Below are 23,753 nucleotides of genomic sequence, written 5' to 3' on the forward strand. Positions count from 1 at the left end.
CCTCTGCAGCCTCTCCCATCCTTTCAAGACAGGTTCTCCTGTATCCCTAGCTGGCCTTGAACTCAACTGTGTTTATATAACTGAGATAACCTTGACCCTCTGAGCTACCTACTTCACCTCCCTCATCCTGGGATTACGCTGGAGACCAAACTGGGGGCTTCCTGCGAACGATACAGCACTCTCCCAACACACCCCTAGCCCAGAGACACTGGTTTCTAATAAACGATTTTTAGAGGACTAACTGAATAAACTAGTTGTTCATTACCAAAGAAAGATCCAGTTTTGGTGATGCAACAGGTTCAACACAGTTCACCTCTTTTACTGACCCCTGACACTATCTTCTGATACTAGCCCAAACAATACAAGTAAATATCACATTGTCTTGAGTACCCAACTACAGCCACCACTCAAAGTGTTACTGCCACCTAGTGACCTCTATACACAGTAACATTATCTGTAAATGTCACTTATCAGCGTTCTAGTAGGGCTAATTTAATATCTTACTGCTTCTGTAAACTCACATTGGGTTCTGGAGTCACAGAAGACAAGCAGCTTTCTGGTCCCAGGAAAGTGACAGTCTGTGTGAGGTTGGGCATTGAGCAAGTGGCAACCATTACCAAGTGTGAGGAGTTCTACAGAGGAAAAGAACAAACAAAGCAACAGAAAACCTAGGCTGCCTGACAGGCAGTGCTGACCCACGCCTTTAATCCCAGCATTAATCCCAGCACTCGGGAGGAGGCAGAGGCAGGCAGATCTCTATGAATTCAAAGCCAGCATTGGTCTACATAAGGAGTTCCAAAACAGTCAGAGGTACACAGAGAAACCTCGTCTCGAAAAACAAAAACAAAAGAAGCAACAACAAAACCTGGGCTAATACATCAGCTGTGAGCAGTGCTGCTGTCTGTGGGATATCCTGCAGGATTTTCTTGATTAGATGATACCGGAACCTACACCTGAACACCGAGAGGAAGTCGCCATAGAAAGTACAGGGCCAATGAATTTCAGTAGGAAAGTAGCAGGTGCGGCTCCTCTAAAGTAGAAGGGTTCTTGGGATACTCCAGGAAACTAAGCCGGTAAATTGGAGAGAAGGGAGGATGTGGGACGCTCCTGGGGACCCTGAGAAAGAGTTTGTATTTTAAAGATAGATTGAAAACAGGTATTATCGCACAAGTCTGCAATCCCAGCAAGTGGGAGGTAGGACCAAACAACGAGAAGAGTGACACGTGATTTATGCTCTGAGAAGTTATCTGCCATACCTGCTAGACATTGGTGTCACTGGTGTGGTAAGATCAACAACGTCACCTCCCAAAGTCACCCATTCCCTCCTAAGCCTCACAATGAACCAAAGGTCTCCCTATGAAATTTGCCTTCTGATTGGTCGAACCCTTCCGAGTCACAATGGTTGGTTACCAGCTCTCCTTTCTCTTCCAATCAGACTGCTATTCCAAAGAATGAGAGCGGCTCAGCCCCCTGCTGACCAGTGCGCTCTGTGACTGGCTCTCTTCTATGAGTGACGGTAGACTCAACCTATAGTTACAACGACAGGGCGTTGCTCCCTCCCAATGCAGTGGGCTGTGCAGCCAGAACGCAGGGCTGTCAGTGCGCGTCCAGCCAGGACCCTCGACTGAGTGCTCCGGTGCTATGGCCGCCCCTGCGCAGCTGCAGGCTCTTCTCAAGGCTGTCAACACTCTGCTGCGCAAGCGCCGCTACCATGCTGTGTTGGCCTTGCTTAAGGGCTTCCGGAACGGGGCTGTGTGAGTGGGGCCGCGGAGTCTGGTCAGGGCTGGGGGACGGGCCTGGCTGGAGTCGCGAATTCGAGGCCCGGTGTCATTTCACTGTGTGCTCTCTAGGAGCTCTCGGGTTTGATTTCGGTGCCCCGTTGGTGCAACCGGAGTAGGCTTCTGGGTTCCTGTCACCGTTTCAGTCCTGAGCTGTGGCTCACCCTGTTCCTCTTCTGTGTTCTGTGTGCTTTATAACCTGGCACTCTTGACTTAGTGGCTTCCTGTGCCAGCACCTGTAACTTCTCATTTGTGTCCAGTTCATCACCTCATCTTGCCTTATGCCCTTTGGCCTATTTGGCTTTGGTGGCCCTGTATGCACAAAAGAAACTGGACTCAGTCATTTAGCAAGCAGGTGGTCACCTACTGCCTAATAGGGTCCTTCTGTTAAGCTGCCAACAGGTTCCCATCCTGTTTCTCATCCATATGACTTCACCTCGGCCCTCATTTTCCTGGGGATTCTTGGGAAGTGACAGTGAATGTAAGAAAAGGCGCGACTATTTGCTGGGCGGCTTAGTCTTCACTCCCTCATACCGTAGGAGAGGAGGTCTTGGGGTCATTTTGCTCGACTGGTGCCTGGGGGGGCAGCACATTGCATTAACAGTTATTGAGGGGCTACTAGACCAGAACTCTCAGTGACTCAGAGAAGAAACCAAAGTCCCTAAAGTTGACATCCTGGTAGCAGTGTGTGGCACCGTTTTGAGTGTGTGAACTGCCGGGATTTAACACCTGGTGTCAGTTACTGGAATCTAGATCTTGAGAAGGTCATTTAGCCTTTCTGAGCCTCCTCACTTTCTAGAATGCGGGCCCCACGGAGCACTGTGTGGCACTGCTTGAGGACGTGTCGGTGTGTGTGAAACACGGAGCCTGTACCTGGTGTGCATTTGCCAAGTGGTGACTGTTGTTACAGGCACCTGCTGCCTACCTGCCCCACTAACCCTTTGAGGTCTCTGCTTGAGCGCTACCTCCCCACTGAGGCTTCCTCTGAACTTCCCACCCTGTTCCCTACCTTGTCTCTCTGTAGTGCTTGCCATCAGTGGACGCCGACTAGTCTCGCTCCATAGTCCACGCCTCACACTGGAAAGCGTGCTTCATTTGGCCGTGGGGTCCATGCCTCTATTCCCAGCACTTAGGAGGCTGGGACAGGAGGATGAATGTGAGTTTGCGGCTGACTAGCGCTAAGTAGTGCATTCCAGATACCCCGGGTGCTAGTGTGAGACCCTCCCTCCACAAGAGAACAAGATGAGCTTCACAGAGCACACGTTTTACCTGTAGTGTCCCTCTGTGTGTCCTGTTACTCCCTGCAATAGGTATTTAAACTTTTCTTGGATGAATATTTGAAAACTAGGAATTTCTCTTGTCTCTGCCTTTCAGATGAGTGAATAGTGGCTAGGGGAGGCATGCCGATTGCCCCTGCTCGCATCGAGTGTGGGTACAGTCGGGATGCAGACTTGGTAGCTAGGGTATGCTGATTGCCCCTGCTCACATCGAGTTAGGGGTACAGTCAGGATGCAGACTCAGTGGCTGGGGAGGCATGCCAATTGCCCCTGCTCACATCGAGTTAGGGGTACAGTCAGGATTCAGACTCAGTGACTGGGGTATGCTGATTACCCCTGCTCACATCGAGTTAGGGGTACAGTCAGGATGCAGACTCAGTGGCTAGGGGAGGCATGCCGATTGCCCCTGCTCACATTAAGTTAGGGGTACAGTCAGGATTCAGACTCAGTGACTAGGGTATGCTGATTGCCCCTGCTCACATCGAGTTAGGGGTACAGTCAGGATGCAGTCTCAGAATGGACACTCAGTCACACAGAAAATGCTTCCTGCTAGATCTGGCCAGATCATATCAGTCACTGTTGGAACAGGATGGGATGAACCCTGAGGTAACATCATAGCCTCTTTGCCAGGTACGCACTGGACAGAGCAGGAACTGGCCCATGTGCCAGCAAGCATTGCCTAATATGAGCTTTGCACATCTGCCCCCCCCCACACACACACCTCTCTCTGTGCCTCCTCAGTGGACCTTCCCAGCCAGGACAGACATTTTCTAGGGTCAGGTGTTTGGGCTCTAGCCCCAATGCTTTCACTGTGATGAACTGGATAGTTTGTCTCTTCTGGTCTTAGTTTCCTTCTCTGTAAAATTAAAAGTGTAAACTCAGTCATTCCTGAGTCTCCAGGGCAGGGACCTCATGACTGTGCCCATCTGTAAGGACCGTACATCCAAGGGGAAGTCTCTCAAACAGACGGGGCTGAGCATGGCCGCCTGTGCTTGTAGTCACGGCACTTTAGGACTGCCAGTGTGAGACTAGCCTGGGCTGAACAGCAAGACTAACGAAGCAACCCCCAAACGACAACAAAACAAACAACAACAAAAACCCAAATACCCCACAAATGCAAAGTAGTATTCAGGAAGGCTTTTCCAAGGGAGTGCTGGTGAAACCCGGAAGACCAAGCTAGAGGTTTCCGGGAAGGAACTGGCATCCCGGGTGTGGAAATACATTCAACACAAGGCCTGTGTTTGTGAAGAAAGGTCACCAGTTTAGAGAGGTCAACCCGGATGGCTGAGGTCTTTGAACTTTGCAAATATTTAACTCACTCCTAAATATTCACGAGTTTTACGTGTGTGTGTGTGTGTGTGCACGCACACACGTGCACAGATGTACTCTGCACGCGTGTGCTAGGTCCAAGGACAATCTCCCTGTCATGCCCCAGGCCCCTTCCTTTCCCTTTTGGTTTGAGAAAGGGTCTCTCTAGCCTGGCACTTCACCCAGTAGGTTAGTTGGCCATCCAGCTCCAAGACTCTGTCTCTGCCTCCTACCTCACAGGTTCCTGGACTACATATGCCTACCACCATGCTTTGCTTTCTACATGGGGTCCCAGGGATCCACATTCAGGTCCTCAGACTTACATGTCAAACTCTTTACCGACCAAGACATCTTTCTAGCCCCCATTTTAATAAAGGGGGGGTCTTACTGTCTATGTTAGGTTGGTCTCAAGTTCAAGCTCCTCCTGTCTCAGCCACCCAATTTCTGAGACTACATGTGTGATGTAATAAGTCTCATCTGCACTTGGGGAGTCTGAGAAAGGGCATGACAGATGTAGGAACTTGAGGACAGTCTGCTTGTGTCAAAGGGAAGGCTCTGGATGACCGGAGGCGGCTGAAGCCTCTCAGTGCAGGAGAAAGAGATAAGGTTCTGGAGGTGCTAGGGGAAGAAAGGCCACAGGACTGATGGGAACTGCCTGACCACTGCTAGGCAAAGGAGGAGATAAGGATATCAGGCTGGATTTGCAACAAAAAATGCATTTTATATTGTTAACTTTTCAAATATCTTTCATTTTTATGTTGTTAGCTTTTCAAATATCTTTCATTCCCTCTTTTTAAAGTGAGGTAACGCATTCACAAAAGTCTTAAAAAGTTCACTGCTAAGCCAGGACTGTACATGTGTGGTGGAGCACATGCCTAGCATGCAAGAGGCCCTGCGGTCTATCTCTGACTCTAAAATAAGGTTACACAAATGTCCTCTGTCATCACTCCCTCTCCATAGAGGCATCCCCAGATGAGTCTCCTATGCCATTTTCCAGAGCGTGTGCACACAAATGCATCCCATCTCCCACACCTCTGATGTTTTCTTTTGGAACACTGTTAGACATGTAGAACAGTTCCTCACCTTACACCATTGCTTCACTGCCCACACTTTTCCACTTTCGTTTAAATCCCACAGACTCAGCCCCAGAGCCAGCAGGCATTTCCCAATGAGTGTACATCCCATTCTGGCTCTCCCTGTATCCTCCTCTGTGAACCTTCCCAGCCAGCCACGGCACTGTCTGTGGTCACGTCCTTGGGTTCCAGTTCTAATGCTTTTATGCTGAATATCAAGTGACTCTTCATCTCTTCTGACCTCCATTTTCTCTTTAAAAATTCTTTTAAATTAAGCCAGGCAGTGGTGGTGCATGACTTTAATCCCAGCATTTGGAAGGCAGAGGCACGCAAGTCTCTGTAAGTTTGGCAACAGCCTGGTCTACAAAATGAGTCCAGGCCAGTTAAAACTACACAGAGAAACCCTGTCTTTTTAAAAATAAATAAATATAAAAAAACAACTTTTAATGAGTGGAGGAACAGTCGATCTAGAGGAGAGGGAAGGTGGAGGAAGGAACTGAACTGGGAGGAGGGGAGGGAGGGGAGGCTTCAGCCAGGATATATGAGAGAAGAATTTAAAAAATTGTTTTTATTAATTACTTTAAGAAGTATTATGTTTTTCTAGACAGGATTCCTCTGTACAGCCCTGGCTGTCCTGGAACTTTCACTATAGACCAGGTTATCTATCCTTGAACCCAGAGATCTGCTTGCCTCTGCCTCTTGAGTGCTGGGGTTAAAGGTGCCCACCACCACCACCTGGCAAGATACATTTATTTTACGTGTATACATGCTTTGTATGTTTATGTACCACTTAAATGCTGAGTACCTGTGGCAGCCAGAAGAGGGAATGAGATCCCTTGGAACTAGAGATGCAGATGGCTATGAGCCACCATGTGGTGCTGAGAACTTGCAGGGGACCTGGGTTCATGCTCCTAAACACTGAGCCATCTCCAGTCCCAAATTCGGCTTTTTAGACTTGGCTGACCTGGAACTCCCTATGTAGACCAGACTGGCCTTGAACTCACACAGTTATGCCTGCCTCTGCCCCAAGTGCTGGGACTAAAGACGTGTGTCACCACACTTAACACTTAGCTCGGTTTTCTCTCTTGCCCTCTTCTGGCCTCAGTTCCTCCCATGTAAAATGAAAACACAGAGAGAAGACCATTCTCTCTCTCTCTCTCTCTCTCTCTCTCTCTCTCTCTCTCTCTCTCTCTCATGTACATGTTCATGAGGATGTGTGTTGTGGGAATTCATCTAAGTACCAGGGATGGTTGCCACGGGAGCCCCTCTTTATTGAAGCTTGCAGTGACTATTTCTGTATATTCAGGTGACAGCCATGTGTGGCTCATAACCATTGTCTCGAGGCCTTCAAAGGATTTTAGGCCTCCTAAGGCTCAACTCAGGTGTAGAAATGAGGGTAAAGGTGCCGTCTTAGTTAGGGTTACTGTTGCTATGATGAAATAATGTGGCCAAAAGCAACTTGGGAAAGAAAGGGTTTATGTGACTTCCAAATCCTGCATCACAGTCCATTGAGGGAAGCCGAGGCAGGAGCTCAAACCAGGGAGGAACTTGGAGGCAGGAGCTGATGCAGAGGCCATGGAGGAGTGCTGCTCACTGGCTTGCTCCTCATGGTTTGCTCAGTCTGCTTTCTTATAGACTTGATGACTACCAGCACAGAGGTGGTACAACCCACAGTAACCTGGGCCCTTCCTATTAACCACTAATTTAGAAAATGCCCTACAGCCCAGTTTTATGAAGACATTTTCTCAGTTGAGGCTCCCTCCTCTCAGGTGACTCTATCTAGCCTGTGTCAAGTTGACACAAAACTAGCCAGCATAAGGTGTCTGATAAAGAAAAATAAGAAGCCAGACATGGGGGTGGAAATACAGTTCAATGGTTAAGAGCACTTGCTGCTCTTGAAGTGACTTGAGTTTTGTTCCCAGGACCATAGAGGTAGCTCACAGCCACCTGAAACTCCAGCTCTAGGGGATTTGACACCTCTTCTAGACTCCAGAGGCACTTGCATGCTGTGCATGCACACGCACGTGCACACACACAAATAAAATAATAACAATAATTTAAACTAGGTATAGTCTCATACATCTACAGTCTGAGCATTCAGGAGGTGGTGGGAAGAAGATCAGGAGTTCAAGGCCTCTGTCAGCTAGAGACTGTCCTACATAAGATCCTTCCCAAAAAAAGGGGGGAGGGTTGGTGGTGAGACTGGGGAGGGGTAACAGCACTTGCCACCAAGCCTGGAGACCTGAGCTTGATCCCTGGGTTCAGTGGGGGAAGGAGAAACTGACTCCTGCCAGCTGTTCTGTCGCATAAACACACACGCTGTGACATGCACGCTGTCCTACTTAGGGTTACTAACGCTGCAATGAAGCTTCATTAGCAGAGCAGCTTGCAGAGGAAAGTGTTTGTTTAGCTTACATTTCCCGAGTCACAGATCATTGAGGGAAGCCACGGGAGGAACTCAAACTGGGCAGGAGCTGATTACAGAGGCTGTGGAGGGGTGAGGCTTACTGCCTTCTCATGACTTGCTCAGTCTGCCTTCTTATAGACCCCAAGACCACTAGCCCACAGGTAGTATCAGCACCCACAATGGGCTGGGCCCTTTCCAATCCATCACCAATTAAGAAAACGCCCCCACAGGCTTGCCTGCCTGCAGCCTGATTTCTTTTTTTCTTTTTCTTTTTCGTTTGATTTTTTTTTTTTTTTCAAGACAGGGCTTCTCTGGGTAGCCCTCACTATCCTGGAACTCTTTCTGTAGACCTGGCTGGCCTCAAAAATCACAAACATCTGCCTGTCCCTATCTCTTGAGTGCTGGGATGAAAGGTGTGTGCCACCACCTTCCAGACCAACTTGAAGCCTGGTCGTATGGAGGCATTTTCTCAGTTGAGGTTCCTTTCTCTCAGATGACTATCGTGTGTGTCAAGTTGACACAAGACTAGCAAGCACACACGCCCACACACATACACAAATAAATAAATTTAGCGATTTTGAAATCCACCAAAACAATAACAATAATAAACTAAGATAAACTTCTCGCTGTGGTGGCACACATTTCTAGCACTCAGGAGGAACAGGCAGGCAGATCTCTATGAGTTTGTTGTTGCTGATTCATTTTTTGAGATAGGTCTCACTATGTAGACCAGGCTGGCCTTGAACTCAGAGAATCCACCTGCCTCTGCCTCCAGAGTGTTGGGTTTAAAGACGTGTGCCACCATGTGCAGGCTTTCTGAGCTTAAGGCCAGCTTGGTGTACATAGTGAGTTCCAGTCAGAGCTAGCACTTCATAGTAAGATTCTGTGTCTGTGAAGGAATGTAATAAAAATTAAAACAGTATTAGTAATAGCAATAATAAGATTAGTCCAGGATGAGCCTGACTGCAACCGGTAGATGAGAAGGGTCTCTGCACAGCCAGGAACTGTGGGCATCTTGCATCTTCATTGTCTTCCATAAGGACTATACCCAGCCCTCTGAGGTGTAGCATTCCTCTTTAGTTGGGGAAACTGAGGCTCAGAGAGGGTAAAATAAGCCAAAGGCCACTCTGCCAGGAGGCTCTGGAACTTGTACCCAGGTGTAACTGGAAAACCAACATCATTCCTTTCCCATAGTGGTGTCAGAATTGGGGGTAGGAGAAAGGACCAGGGGGCAAGGGGGAGCCTGGAAACCGCTACAGTGATGGCTTAGTAACTGTTTGCTTCTGTTTCTACAGCTATGGAGTCAAAATCCGGGCACCTCACGCACTGGTCATGACCTTTCTCTTCAGGAGTGGCAGGTACCTACCCTCTCTGCGGACCATTTGGGAGATGATGTGGTCACCCTCAGGCCAGGGTGGGTGGTCATTTCTAAGCTGGGGCTAGCTTTCCCGTTCCCCTGTCCAGCGCTGATCCTAGCTGATCCTATGTCCCTCACTTGAAAACGCCCGTGACTCCTCACTGTTCTCCAAAGAGACCCAGCTTCCAGGCCTGGCCTTCATAGCCCTCTGAGGTTGACACAGCTAAATGCCTACAGTGTCCAGTGTGGGCTTCCTTGGCATACAAGCCCTGTTCCACTCCCACACGTTTGCCTGTGTGCGTCTGCTTCCAGGGGAGCCTGACCTCTTCTAGTCAGCCTTTATTTCTTCCTGGAAATCTGTCCGGTCCTCTGGGTCACCTTCTCCGGGACCCAGGCTCTCATCTCTCCTCACCTGCTCTATGTTCTGATCTTCTTCTGAGTCCCTATAACTCTTCCCACAAGGCCTCTCAGAGAAGGCCTTGCAGTCCCGTGTTTATGGCTGTAGACACAGGGACTGGAGAGATGGCTTCGGTGGTTAAGAGCCTTGTTGCTTTTTCATAGGACCCGAGTTCAGTTCTTAGCGCTCACATGGTAGCTCCTAACCATCTGTAACTCCAGTCCCAAGGACTCCAACACCCTCTTCCGACTTCTACAGGCGTGCACAGACATGTAGGCAAAGCACTTACATGCATAAAGTAGAAATAAGTAATTTTTAAAAAGAAGAAGAACCATACACAGAGGGTGGCCTAAATTCAAGTTGCAAGGTTTCTGTTTTGGCAGTTTATTTTATTTGTCTTTGTTGGGACTTTTTGCTGTCCAAATGGCATTTTTTCCCTTCTCCCCTCTCTTTCTCTCTCCAGAGCCAGGAACATAGTAGGGAAGCATACTGGCACTGACCCAGGAACACAGTAGACCCAGGAACACAGTAGACCCAGGACACAGTAGACCCAGGAACACAGTAGACCCAGGAACACAGTAGACCCAGGACACAGTAGACCCAGGACACAGTAGTCCCAGGACACAGTAGACCCAGGAACACAGTAGACCCAGGACACAGTAGACCCAGGACACAGTAGTCCCAGGACACAGTAGACCCAGGAACACAGTAGACCCAGGAACACAGTAGACCCAGGAACACAGTAGACCCAGGAACACAGTAGACCCAGGAACACAGTAGACCCAGGACACAGTAGACCCAGGACACAGTAGACCCAGGAACACAGTAGACCCAGGACACAGTAGACCCAGGACACAGTAGACCCAGGAACACAGTAGACCCAGGACACAGTAGACCCAGGAACACAGTAGACCCAGGAACACAGTAGACCCAGGACACAGTAGACCCAGGAACACAGTAGACCCAGGACACAGTAGACCCAGGACACAGTAGACCCAGGAACACAGTAGACCCAGGAACACAGTAGACCCAGGAACACAGTAGACCCAGGACACAGTAGACCCAGGAACACAGTAGACTCAGGACACAGTAGACCCAGGACACAGTAGACCCAGGAACACAGTAGACCCAGGACACAGTAGACCCAGGACACAGTAGACCCAGGAACACATTAGGCGAGCACACTGCACTGAGCCAGGAACACAGTAGGCGAGCACACTGGCACTGAGCTATATGCTCAGCCCTTTCAAATCATTTTTGTTTTGTTTTTGTGGCAGGGTCTCAAATTTTTTTTTTGTTTTATTTTGTTTTGTTTTTGTTTTTCAAGACAGGGAGGCCGGACGGTGGTGGCTCACGCCTTTAATCCCAGCACTCGGGAGGCAGAGGCAGGTGGATCTTTGTGAGTTCGAGGCCAGCCTGGTCTACAAGAGCTAGTTCCAGGACAGGCTCCAAAACCACAGAGAAACCCTGTCTCGAAAAACCAAAAAAAAAAAAAAAAAAAAGACAGGGTTTCTCTGTGTAGCAGCCCTAGCTGTCCTGGAACTAGCTCTGCAGGCTGGCCTCGAACTCACAGAGATCCTCTTGCTTCTGCCTCCTGAGTGCTGGGATTAAAGGCGTACATCACCACCGCCTGGCTCCCAAGTCATTTTTTAAAAACTGAATTTGCTCATTTAGTCACCAAGTGTTTAGTGAACATCTACTGTGTGACAAACACTGTTCTGGCTGCTAAGACTACAGCAGCAAACAAAACAGACAAGGATTCCTGCCCTCCTGGGGTTCATCTTCTAGCAGGAGGTGGCAGAAAATGACCATTCAAAATATCAAGTAAGCCAGGTTAGTGGTGGTGGCGCACACCTTTAATCCCAGCACCCGGGAGGCAGAGGCAGGTGGATCTCTAAATTTAAGGCCAGCCTGGTCTACACAGCAAGTTCCAGAATATCCAGGACTACTCAGAAAAACCCTGTCTTAGAAGAAAAAAAATCAAGGAAGACGAGTTCACAAGATGCTGAAGACCAGGGACGGCCAGAGGTGGGATGGATTGTGCCTGGGGAGTCTGAGAAGCTGGCCACCAAACTGTTGAAAGGGAGAGGCAGCAGCATCATAGCGGGAACTGGGTCAGGCCTGGTCTGGCTCTCGGCCTGAAAGAAGTGCTTGGCTTTCCTTTTAAGCGAGAACAGGAAGCTGTGACATTTTGATCAGGGGCATACCACGGTTTGACTTCCTGCAGGTTTGGGTTTTTTTTTTTTTTTTTTTTTGTAAAGATTTATTTTGATTTTTAATACTGCATCTCCGAATGTGTGCCGTGAGTGCAGGTGCTCGTGGAGGCCAGCAGAGGGCAGTAAGAGTCTTTGGAGCTGGAGTAATGAGCGCCCCTTACACAGGTGTCAGGAACTGATTTTAGGTACTCTGTGAGAACAGTGTGTACTCGTGACCCTGGAGCCAGCTCCTCAGCCCTCTTTGGGAGGCTCTGTGTGTTCTGGTTCCTTTTTGCTTCTTGAGATGTGGTCTTGTTACGATGTCAGCCTGCCCTCCCACTTCAAGGCCCAAGTCCTACCTCAGCCTCCCAAATAGCTGGGAACATAGGTGTCTGGCTTTACATATGTTTAGCAGCGTGAGGATTAGTCATTTGCTGCCTGGTTGGGAACAGCTTGGCGAGGGAGGAGGGGCTGATGGAAGAGCAGAAGTCTGGGTGTCCATTAGCAAGAAACTGTGCAGTGGCCTAATGTGGTGACCTACATCTGGGTGCTGGCCCGGAAGACAGAGGAGCCAGACTAGAGATGTCTTGAAGTCAGTGTCAGATACTTTCTTACTTTTTCAAGGTGTTTTTTGTTTTGTTTTGTTTTGTTTTGTTTTTTTGAGGCAGCGTCTCACTGTGTGGACCCAGATGGCCTCACATTCACAGAGATCCGCCTGCCTCTGCCCTCCAAGTGTGCGCCACTACATCTGGCCTTACTTTTTACTTAGTTTTCGAAACAGGATCTTAGGGTCTCAGGCCTAGGCTGGTCTCCAACTCTCAGTCGTCCTATTTCACCCAGGATTACAGGAATGGGCTGCCATGCCCAACTGCAGTCCAACATTCTTGCTTTAAAAGTGTTACTCATAGCCGGATATGGTGGCGCACACCTTTAATCCCATCACTCAGGAGGCAGAGGCAGGTGGATCTCTGAGTTCCAGACAACCTGGTCTTCAAAGCGAGTTCCTGGACAACCAGGGCTACATAAAAGACCCTGTCTCAAAAAACCAACCAACCAACAAGCAAAGGTACCCATGAAGCTTATGTTGTCAAAAGCCAAGAACCAGCTGCTGCAAGCTTTTCCCACTCACCTGACCGGCTTCTACCATGGCCTCCCTCCCCGTTTTTTCAAGACAGGGTTTTTCTGTGTAGCCCTGACTGTCCTGGTATCCTGGAACTCACGCTGTAGACAAGGCTGGCCTCGAACTCCCAGAAATGCACATGTCTCTGCCTCCTAACTGCTGGGATTAAAGGTGTGCACCACCACTGCCCGGCACCACCACCCCCTTCCTATGGGGGGGGTCCCTATCTAGAATTGAGAGGTACACTCTGCTCTAACCATAAGTTATCTTTGCTGTCCCCTAGTGGGACTGTAAAGATGGCTCAGCCACTAAGAGTGCTTGTTGCTCTTCCAGAGGACTAGAGTTCAATTCTCAGTACCCACACCCAACAGCTCACAATTGCCTATATCTCCAGTTCCAGGGAGTCTAATACTCTCTTCTGGCCTCTGTGGGTATCCACAGACATGCACACACATGCATATACATATACACACACACACTCTCACACATAAATTCACACACTCACACATAAATTCACACACTCACACACTCTCACACATAAATTCACACTCACACATTCACACACACTCGCTCTCATACACACACTCACACATAAATTCATACACACATTCACACTCACACTCTCTCACACACACTCACACACACACTCACACACACACTCACACACACTCACTCACACACACTCTCACACACACTCACACACATTCACACTCACACTCTCTCACACACACACTCTCACACACACACTCACACACACACTCACACACACTCTCTCACACACTCACACACACTCTCTCACACTCACACACATTCACACTCACACTCTCTCACACACACTCTCACACACACACACTCTCACACTCACACTCTCACACACACTCACACACATTCACACACACACTCTCACACACACTCACACACATTCACACTCACACTCTCTCACACACACACTCACACACACACTCACACACATTCACACTCACACTCTCTCACACACACTCTCACACACACACTCACACACACACTCACACACACACTCACACACACACTCTCACACACACACTCACACACATTCACACTCACACTCTCTCACACACACTCACACTCTCATCCTTTAAGGAAAAGGTGGATTGAATTAGTTCCCCTTCATCTCTAAAGAAAGACCAGTGTCAGGTGCTGACCTCCTCACGGCCCTCCGTACACAGCCACACTCAGAGCCTACACCAGCCTCTCTCCATTGCTTGGCTCCCTTTCTGTGCCTGTCCTTAGGGCCTTTGTGTGTGGCGAGTCTTCTGCCTATAAAGCAGCAAGCTCCTCCCGTGGATTCCTTTCCCTCCCTCAGATTCTGTGACCACCTCTTGTCAGGGTCAATGTCAGGTTCCTGTCTTGGTGAACCTGTTTCTTCCTCACAAGCCCCACAAAGGCAGACAGCAGATCTGTCCTGTCTCAGAATTCTCTCTGCAGATCCAGCCCATAGTAGGCACTCATTCATCTGTTCACTCACCCCTCCCATTTGCTGAGGACTTACTGTGTGTCAGGCCCTGTCTGTGCCCTTGGGATGAACAAAAAGAATCTAGACCCTGCCCTGCAGGAGCTTACACTGAGGACAAGGGAACTTTATACATCACCTTACAGATGTTAAATGGGGATGAGAGCCGTGAAGGAAAAGACCTAGGAGGAAAGGGATGGACACTTGTTAATACACTCTGAGGTGGTACACTGAGTAAGGGCCTCTGTCAGGTAAGAGGGCAGCGCCCCCGAGGACATGGGCACCCTCCTCAGAGATCTCAAACTGGGTGGGCTTCAGTGATGTGCTCCTTGCCCAGTTCAGATCTGTATGCACTCTGGGGAAAGCTGCCTGGACCAGAAGGGCCTGCGCTCATGAAGCTTTCTGTTTGTGCAGTCTCCAAGAGAAACTGCAGGCCATCCTGAAAGCCACGTACACCCACTCTCGGAACCTGGCCTGCTTTGTGTTCACCTATAAGAGCCTCTGTGCACTCCAGTCGCATGTGCAAGGCGAGACCCACCAGATGCACTCTTTCCTGGCCGCCTTCCTCGGGGGCCTGCTAGTGTTCGGGAAGAACAACAACGTCAATAGCCAGGTACGGCTTTCCTGTGGGACAGTGAGGGGCGGGAAGTGAAGTGAACTCCTGGCAGCTGTCTGTGTCTGAGGTCTAAGAATCAGCAGTCCCCGTGCGACCTTGGGAAGGTCACTTCTCCCTCAGTTTTCCTATTTGTAAACCAGGCCACAGCTGGACTCCAGGGTCTCCCCACATCAGTGTGTCTACTACTCTTTGGGGCAAGGATTTTGGTGGTGGTGGTGGAGACAGGTTTCATCTTATTCGGGCAGGCCTTGAGCTTGCTATGTAGCTGAGGCTGAGGCTTGCCTTGAACTCCTGTTAGCCTTTTTTTCTTTCTTTTTTCTTTTGTTTTTTTGAGGGTTTCTCTGTGTTATGTTCATAGCTGTCCTGGAACTCACTCTGTAGACCAGGCTGGCCTCAAACTCACAGAGATCCACCTGCCTCTGCCTCTCGAGTGCTGGGATTAAAGGTGTGCGCCACCACCGCCCAGAGAACTCCTGATATCCTTGCCTTATCCTAAGTGCTGAGATTACATGTGCATCAATGATTTGGTGTCGCAATGATTTTTTAAAATTATTTCTTTATGTGTGTGTGCCTCTGTGTGCATGTGTACCTGTGTAGGCCTGAAGAGGGTGTTGTATCTTCTGGAGCTAGAGTTATGTACTGCCCTATGTGTGTGCTAGGAATCGAACTCCGTCCTGTGGAAGAGCAGCAAGCGTTCTTAGCTGCTGAGCCATCTCTCCATCTTAACATTGTTCTTTTTTTGCTGGGCCATGCCTTTAATCCCAGCATTTGGGAGGCAGAGGCAGGCGGATCTTTGTGAGTTCGAGTCCAGCCTAGTCTACAAGAGCTAGCTCCAGGACAGGCTCCAAAACTACAGAGAAACCCAGATTGTTCTTTTAAATGCACTTTGAGCTGGGTGTGGTGGCACACTGAGAGACTAAGGCGCTGATTTGAAGCCAACCTGGGCTGCATCTCAGAACAAACAAGCAGAACTCAGTGAAACAGAAAACAGGAAATTGAAGGAGAAAAACTGGTTCTTTGAAAAGATGAACAGAATCAATAAATCCCTATCCCAGAATCCCCACAAAGATGTTTACTAATACTGGAAATGACAAGGGTTATGTTTAATATCTTGTGTATATTAAAAGGCTTTGAGGAGCCTCAGCCCTCAGGAGGCAGAGGTAGGGGAATCGCTGTGAAGGCAAGGCCAGCCTGGTCTAACAGTGAGATCCAGGACAGCCACAGCTACATAGAGAGACCTTGTCTCAATAAATATTAAGTAAGCAAGTAAATAAATAAAAATAAAAAACATAAGCCCCAAGGGCCTGTGAAGTGTCACAGCAGGCAAAGTTGCCTGCCATTAAGTCTGACAACTTAATTTGGTCGTTGGGATTCACGTGGAAAGAGAGGAAAAGCCCCGAAGGTTTTCCTCTGACCTCTTCACATGGACCATGACAAAAGTGCCCTGCACCCCAAAAAATAAACTAATAATAAATGAAATTTAGATTTTCAAAAGATCTTGAATAACATGGAAAACTATGACTAACTCTGTTTTTACAAACTTGGTATCTGGTATGAAATAGATCCATTCTTTGGGAAGAAAAAAATCTGCCTGGGTCACATGAGAAGGGCAGTGTGACTCTTTTAAAACAGATTAGTTTTCTTTTATGTCCCTGAGTGTTTGCCTGCATGTACGTCTGTTCACCATATATATGCCTGGTGCCTGGAGAGGCCAGAAGAGGGTGTGGGATCCCCTGGAACAGGAGTTACAGATGATTGTGAGTCACCATGTGGATGCTGGGAACCAAACTGGGGTTCTCTGCAAGAGCAGCAAATGCTCTTAACTGCTGAGCCATCTCTCAACCCCCCCCCCACTTTTTTATTTTTTTTGAGACAGGTTCTCATGTTACCCAGTCTGACTCAAACTTAATATATGGCTGAGAGTGGCCTTGAATTCCTGCTGCCCATACTTCCCCAGGGTTTGGATTATAGGCCTGTGCCACCACAACCAGCTACCTTTTTTCTTACTGTGTCTTGCTCTGTACCCCAAGATAGCCTTGAGTCTTGCCAGTTCTCCCTGAGTCTCCAGAGCACTGGGGTTATAGCCATGTATGGCTACCCTGGCTGAATTTTTTCCTCTTATTTCTAAGTAGTATAGAAGTGCCATCAGGTTTTTTGGTTTTGTTTTTCCTGTGAAGGACATCTGGGAAGTTTCTAGCTTTAGGATGTTACAAGTAGAGCTGTGAAGAACGCTCTTGTCCAGAATCTTCTGTGAACATACGTCTTCCTTTTCCTGGGATAAAAGCCCACGAGTGTAATTGTGGGTTGTATGGTACATGCATACTTGGTTTTAAAACAGCCTGCCAAGAAAGAAGAAAGTAAAAAAATCAACAGCCTTCTGCCAAGCCGTTTTTCAGAGTGACGATAGTTTTTACATTCTCACCACAAATATATGAATGTCTGTGCACATTCTCCATATCCTAGCTAACATTTGGTTTGTTGCATGATTTATTTTAGCTGCATTTTAAAGTTTTTTGGTGTGTGTGTGTGATATGATTGTAAGTGTGCACCTGCCGTGGTGTGTGTGTGTGTGTGTGATATGATTGTAAGTGTGCACCTGCCGTGGTGTGTGTGTGTGTGTGTGATTTGCATGATTTATTTTAGCTGCATTTTAAAGTTTTTTGGTGTGTGTGTGTGATATGATTGTAAGTGTGCACCTGCCGTGGTGTGTGTGTGTGTGTGTGATATGATTGTAAGTGTGCACCTGCCGTGGTGTGTGTGTGTGTGTGATATGATTGTAAGTGTGCACCTGCCGTGGTGTGTGTGTGTGATATGATTGTAAGTGTGCACCTGCCGTGGTGTGTGTGTTGTGTGTGTGATATGATTGTAAGTGTGCACCTGCCGTGGTATGTGTGTGTGATATGATTGTAAGTGTGCACCTGCCGTGGTGTGTGTGTGTGTGTGTGTGTGATATGATTGTAAGTGTGCACCTGCCGTGGTGTGTGTGTGTGTGTGTGTGATATGATTGTAAGTGTGCACCTGCCGTGGTGTGTGTGTGTGTGTGTGTGTGTGATATGATTGTAAGTGTGCACCTGCCGTGGTGTGTGTGTGTGTGTGTGATATGATTGTAAGTGTGCACCTGCCGTGGTGTGTGTGTGTGTGTGTGTGATATGATTGTAAGTGTGCACCTGCCGTGGTGTGTGTGTGTGTGTGATATGATTGTAAGTGTGCACCTGTGTGTGTGTGATATGATTGTAAGTGTGCACCTGCCGTGGTGTGTGTGTGTGTGATATGATTGTAAGTGTGCACCTGCCGTGGTGTGTGTGTGTGTGTGTGTGTGTGGATCAGAGGACAGCTCTTGGGAGTTGGTTCTCTCTTTCTACTTTGGACTCTGGAGATTGAACCCAGGTTGTTAGATGTTTGCTGCAAGTGCCCTCAACCCCTACACCCTCTCAGCAGCCCTGTCTTAGCCACTGTGACAGCGCATCTCATTGTGACTTGACTTTGCCTTCCCTAATGGCTAATGCTGTTGAAATTGTCCTCTTATCATTTACTTGCTACCTGTACAACCTCTGGTGAAACATTCATGTCTTTTGCTAATTCTCCAATTGGAATATTTTATGTTTTATTTTGGAGCTCTGAGGACATTTTTCAGATCATCTACATGCTGATGCCGTGCAGATATGCATTGTAAATGTCTGTCATCTGTAGCTTTTCTTTCTCGGAGAAAAGGTCTTGCCCCAGCTGGACTAGTATTTATTATGTATACCCAGCTGGCTTCACAGAGAACAAAAATGAATTTCAAGGCGATCCAAAATATTATTTTCCCTCTGATAGATCATTTTTTAAAATTTTAAACTGTGTATAATTCATTTTAAAGACTTTTAATAAGGGTGCCAGTCATAGTGGTGTATGCCTTTAATCCTAGCACTCAGAAACAGAGACAGGAGGATCACCGTGAGTTTTCGGCCAACTTGGTCTACTTAGTGAATCCCAGGACAACCAGGACTACATAGTGATACCGTGTCTCAAACAAAACAAACAAAAACCACAGTTTCTAATAAGGGGACGGAGAGGTGGTTCTCTTGGCAAAGTACTTATGAAGCAAGCGAAGACCTAACTTTCATCAGCAAAGCCCACATGGAAAGCTTCCACTGTACTGTGGGGCTCACTTGTGATCCCAGCGCCAGGGAAGAGACACAGAAGGAACCTGGGCCTTCTAGCACCAACCACTCTGTTCACATTGGTGAGCGCCATGTAATGAGAGACCTTGTCTCAAAAATAAAAACTGTAAGGAACAACAAAGAGGGTTTCTGAGAAACAACATTTATTAGTGATCTCTGCCTTACATGCACACACACACACACACACACACACACACACACACACACTAAATAAGTAAGCAAGTATTACTTTTTAAAAGCCAGGCACAGAAACACCTACCTGTAAGCCCAGTATTTGGGAGGCAGAGAGAGGTAAGTCCCTGGAACTCTACAGTCAGTAGTATAGCCAGCTTGGAGTACTCCGTATTGAGTGAGAGACTTGTGTCTCAACAAATCATGGGGGGGCAGGGCGGGCCTATAGCTCAAAGAGTAAAAGTGCCTTTAAAATCTTTTAGAAGAGAAAACTCTTGTAAATTGAAAAGGGGAAATTGTTAAAACAGGGTCTCTCTACATAGTCTCAGCTGACCTGAAGCTCACTCTGTGGACCAGGCTGGTCTCGAACTCACAGAGATCCACCTGCCTCTCTGCCTCCTGAGTGCTGGGATTAAAGACATGAAGGCATGTGCTGTACACCTGACTATAAATTGAAAGGTTTATTAAGATATTGGGTTTTGTTGTTGTTTTTAATTACACTATTTGTCAACCTGACACAGAAAAAAAAATAAAAAGAAATTAGGCTAGAGATGGGCATGGTGGCTCACACCTTTAGTCCCTGCCCTTGGGAGGCAGAGGCAGGTGGATCTTTATGAGTTCCAAGCTAGCCTGGTCTACAGAGCAGGCTCTAGGAAAGCTACATAACAGGGGGACCCTGTCTCCAAACAACAAGAACCAAACAAATACTTAGGCTAGAGAGGGAACTGAGAAAGACACTGATGTCGGCCTCTGGTCTCCATACTCACATGTGCGCAGGCACCCAGCACACACGGGATGCACCTACACAACACACGCGCGCGCACACAGAAATAGAAATGTCCAAATGTCTGCTGCACGCCACCTCAGTCATCTTGCACACCACCTTTGAGAGTCGCGGAGCCAGTGAACAGCCATGCCGGTGTCTAGGCTGGGTGGGAAGGGGAAGGTTCCCAGTGGTCGTGCTCACTGGTAACCCTCGGCATTCCCTCCCTGCAGATCAACATGTACCTGCTGTCACGTGTCCTGTTTGCCTTGTGTCGCCTCGGCGTGGAGAAGGGCTACGTCCCTAAACTCAGGTGGGACCCATTCCCCTTGCACACGGCCGTGATTTGGGGGCTTGTGCTATGGCTGTTCGAGTATCACCGGCCCACGCTACAGCCCTCGCTACAGTCCTCCATGACCTACCTCTACGAGGACAGCAACATTTGGCACGACATCTCTGACTTCCTCATCTTCAACAAGAGCAGCCCCTCCAAGTAACACAGCCCGAGGCACTAAAGGAAACTCCTCTTTGCAGACAGCTTCTGCAATGTCCAGCCACTGCCCAGAGTATGGTTCTATTGACACACCCCCTGGAGGATCCTGCCTTCTCAAAGCCATGGGCCTCACACTCCAACCTGTTTGATCCCAACCAGGGTTCCATTTCTGAAACAACAGCCCCGAGTTTCCACCTGCCAGGTACTTTTGGATAGCGCATGTAGCAAGGGGCATGCTAAGGAGTCTGGGGCTTGACTCCAGTAAGGCCAGGGAAAGCGTAACCCTCTCTGGGCCTCAGGCCATTCAACATGGGGTGGGGGACCATTAGAGGAGAGTTTCTTCCTAGTGGGTAGGATAACCCTTCTCTGTGCTGTGTACCAGAGGGCAACAGGTTACAGATACCTTGGGAGGGGAACTAAACCCTTTGTCTAAGGTGTGCCATTGGGGAGTTCCAGAGCCCCATTGTCCAATAGGAACACAACATGAGCCTTATGTGTAGTTACGATTTTTCAAGAGCTAAGGGATAGCTTAGAGGGACAGCACTTGCTAAGCTTGTGTGAGACCCTGGATCCTATCCCCAGCACTGAGAATAAAACCTCTTTTTTTTTTTTTTTTTTTTTTTTTTTTTGGTTTTTCAAGACAGGGTTTCTCTGTGGCTTTGGAGCCTGTCCTGGAACTAGCTCTGTAGACCAGGCTGGTCTCGAACTCCCAGAGATCCGCCTGCCTCTGCCTCCCAAGTGCTGGGATTAAAGGCGTGCACCACCATCGCCCGGCGAGAATAAAACCTCCAGTGGCCACATTTTCATAAAGTATTAAGAAGGCTGCAGCAGTAGGTTGTGAGTTCCAGGCCAGCCTGGGGTACATAAGAAAACTCTATCTCAAAAAATGGAGGCTGAGGCAATGGCTCAGTGAGTAAAGGCGCTTGCTGCAAAGCCTAGCGACCTTAGTTTGAGCCCTGTGTTCTTCATGGTGGCATAGTGGGAAGAGGGGAAGAAAGAACCAGCTCCTGCAAGTTGTCCTCTGACTGCCACATGTGTGCCTTGACATGTATGTGTGCATGCACACACATACACATATGCAATAAATAAAATGTAATAAATTTAATAACATGTAAAATAAATCTTAACAATATACTTTGCCTGCCTGTGTGTGCCTGGTACCAACGGAAGTCAGAAGAGGGAACGGGATCCCTAGGAACTGGAGAAATGGATGCTGTGAGCCACCATGTGGGTGCTGGGAACGGAACCCTGGTACACTGGAAGAGTACTAAGTGCTTTGTTTGTTTGTTTGTTTTTTGAGACAGGGTTTCTCTGTGTAGCCCAGGCTGTCCTGGAACTCACTCTGTAGACCAGGGTAGCCTTGAACTCAGAGACCCACCTGCCTCTGTCTCCCTAGTGCTGGAACTAAAGGTGTGCACCACCACTTGGCATACTAAGTGCTCTTAATCACTAAGCCATCTCTCCAGCCTCAGATTGTAATCATAAATTTTAATTTAATATTTCCAAAAACTTTCTCTTTGCAACATATATTAATATAAAGGATTAATGACAATCTTTCTTGTATTACATCTTCAATGCCGGCAGTGTGTTTTACATGTATCAAGTAACACATCTATCCTCACAGAAGATTCCAGTAGACACTAAACATGTAGAGCTAAAGACACCATCCTAGCCCAGCAGCACCGCTGTGACACATCCCTGGGGAAGGCTCTCCCCGTCTCAGCACTTCAAGGTTTCCTAAGTGAGGATAAGCACAGTAACTCAGTGTCCACATTGGATGCTTTACAGCGACACTGTTGCCACTGCCACCAGAGCCTCCACATGGCAATTTCAGCTTCCTCCTGACTGCTGTATGCCTTACTGTTTTCAGTCCGTACAGTCACCTTGCAAGGCTGGGTGTTGATCCATGTTTTCCAGATGTGGAAACTGAGGGTCAGAGAGGAGATAACTTGTCCAAAATAACATGGCTGCTAAGATATGGCCACGTTTGAATTTGAACCGTCTGCCTGATTTCAAAACCCGTGTGCCTTTTATTTTTCGGCGCCTTGCTTTGAACCTAGACATCCTCAGCCGTGTTTTGCAATCATTGGTTATAGGACATGGTCTCTGAAAGCAACCAGATGCATACAGGAGCTCTCGGTGGCATAAGTGGAAGTTCTTGGGGGTGCTGTGCCATAGGGGGAAATAGGTCACAGTGACCTGGAGAGTCGTGTGGCAGGCAGAATTTTTAAAACAGAACTCTCAGAAAAACCTGGTCCAGAGGCTGTCAATCTAAGACCCTTGGGTTAGTGTAATACATTACTTGTGGGGCCAGAGAGATGTCTGCTCTTCCAGAGGACCCAGGTTCAGATCCTAGCACCCACATGGTGGCTTACAACCACCCCTAACTCCAGTTTCAGGGGACCCGATGCCCTCTTCTGGCCTCTGTGGGCACCAGGCGTGCACATGTGGTACACATGCAAACGTGCAGGCAAGGCACCCACACACATAATATAAAATAAATAAACATAAAAAATACATTACTTCTAACTTGCCCTCCCCTCCTGTTTTTATGTATTTGGAATTACTAGTGGAAATCTGTAGGTGTAGAGTCTGGCTAGGCATGGACACACACACACACACACACACACCTGTATTCACAGCTCTTGGGAGGTGGAGGCAAGAGGATAGGAGTTCAAGGTTATACTACTTGCTACGCAGCAAGTTGGAAACCAGCCTGGACCATGTGAGACCCATCTCAAAAACAAAACAAAACGAAACAAAAAACCAGACAAATGGGTACAATATACATTCTGACCGAGGGGTATGGAATGGGTCCAAGTGTCTGGCTGTCCTACGAGTCCCCCACACTGTGGGTGCTGTGCTGTGAGCCCCAGCCTGAGTGCTGAGTGGCAAGAGGCAGATTCAAGCGTTGTTATCCTGGGAAGCTCTGGGGTAGCGGAGGTGGCTTCTGTCTGACTCCCCAGTGCTCTCAACTGGAGCTCACTGCACGCTCAGAGCAGACCACTTGGAGGAGCTTCTTATTGGGCTACTCTGAAGATGAACAACCTGAGACTGGGGGGAGGCCAACCTTTGGCAGGCAGGTTCAGCCTAGCAGATGGTGGGGAGCCCTACCGTTCTTCCTGTGCTCATCTGACCTCTGCAGT

General features: G+C 48.2%; 1 protein-coding gene across 1 annotated transcript; it reads left to right on the plus strand.

Moving 5' to 3' along the window:
• Nucleotides 1–1,586: 1,586 nt before the first annotated feature.
• Nucleotides 1,587–21,264, plus strand: Pxmp4 (peroxisomal membrane protein 4). Its single transcript, XM_041670532.1, has 4 exons — nt 1,587–1,754; nt 9,139–9,201; nt 14,816–15,014; nt 20,348–21,264. Exons 1-4 carry the CDS (start codon nt 1,642–1,644, stop codon nt 20,609–20,611), a joined length of 639 nt encoding a protein of 212 aa, XP_041526466.1. The 5' UTR covers nt 1,587–1,641; the 3' UTR covers nt 20,612–21,264.
• Nucleotides 21,265–23,753: the final 2,489 nt, after the last annotated feature.

This window comes from Microtus oregoni, unplaced genomic scaffold (assembly GCF_018167655.1).
Source record: "Microtus oregoni isolate MIOR12 unplaced genomic scaffold, Mior012 000020F_ref0000438, whole genome shotgun sequence".
NCBI classification, from domain to species: Eukaryota; Metazoa; Chordata; class Mammalia; order Rodentia; family Cricetidae; genus Microtus; species Microtus oregoni.

Excerpts from the sequence above, each read along its gene's own strand:
- Pxmp4 (XM_041670532.1), top strand. The coding sequence starts at position 1,642 with ATGGCCGCCCCTGCGCAGCTGCAGGCTCTTCTCAAGGCTGTCAACACT. Across the intron at positions 1,755-9,138 it reads GGCTTCCGGAACGGGGCTGT|CTATGGAGTCAAAATCCGGG; the intron begins GTGAGTGGGGCC and ends CTGTTTCTACAG. Across the intron at positions 15,015-20,347 it reads ACAACAACGTCAATAGCCAG|ATCAACATGTACCTGCTGTC; the intron begins GTACGGCTTTCC and ends CCCTCCCTGCAG.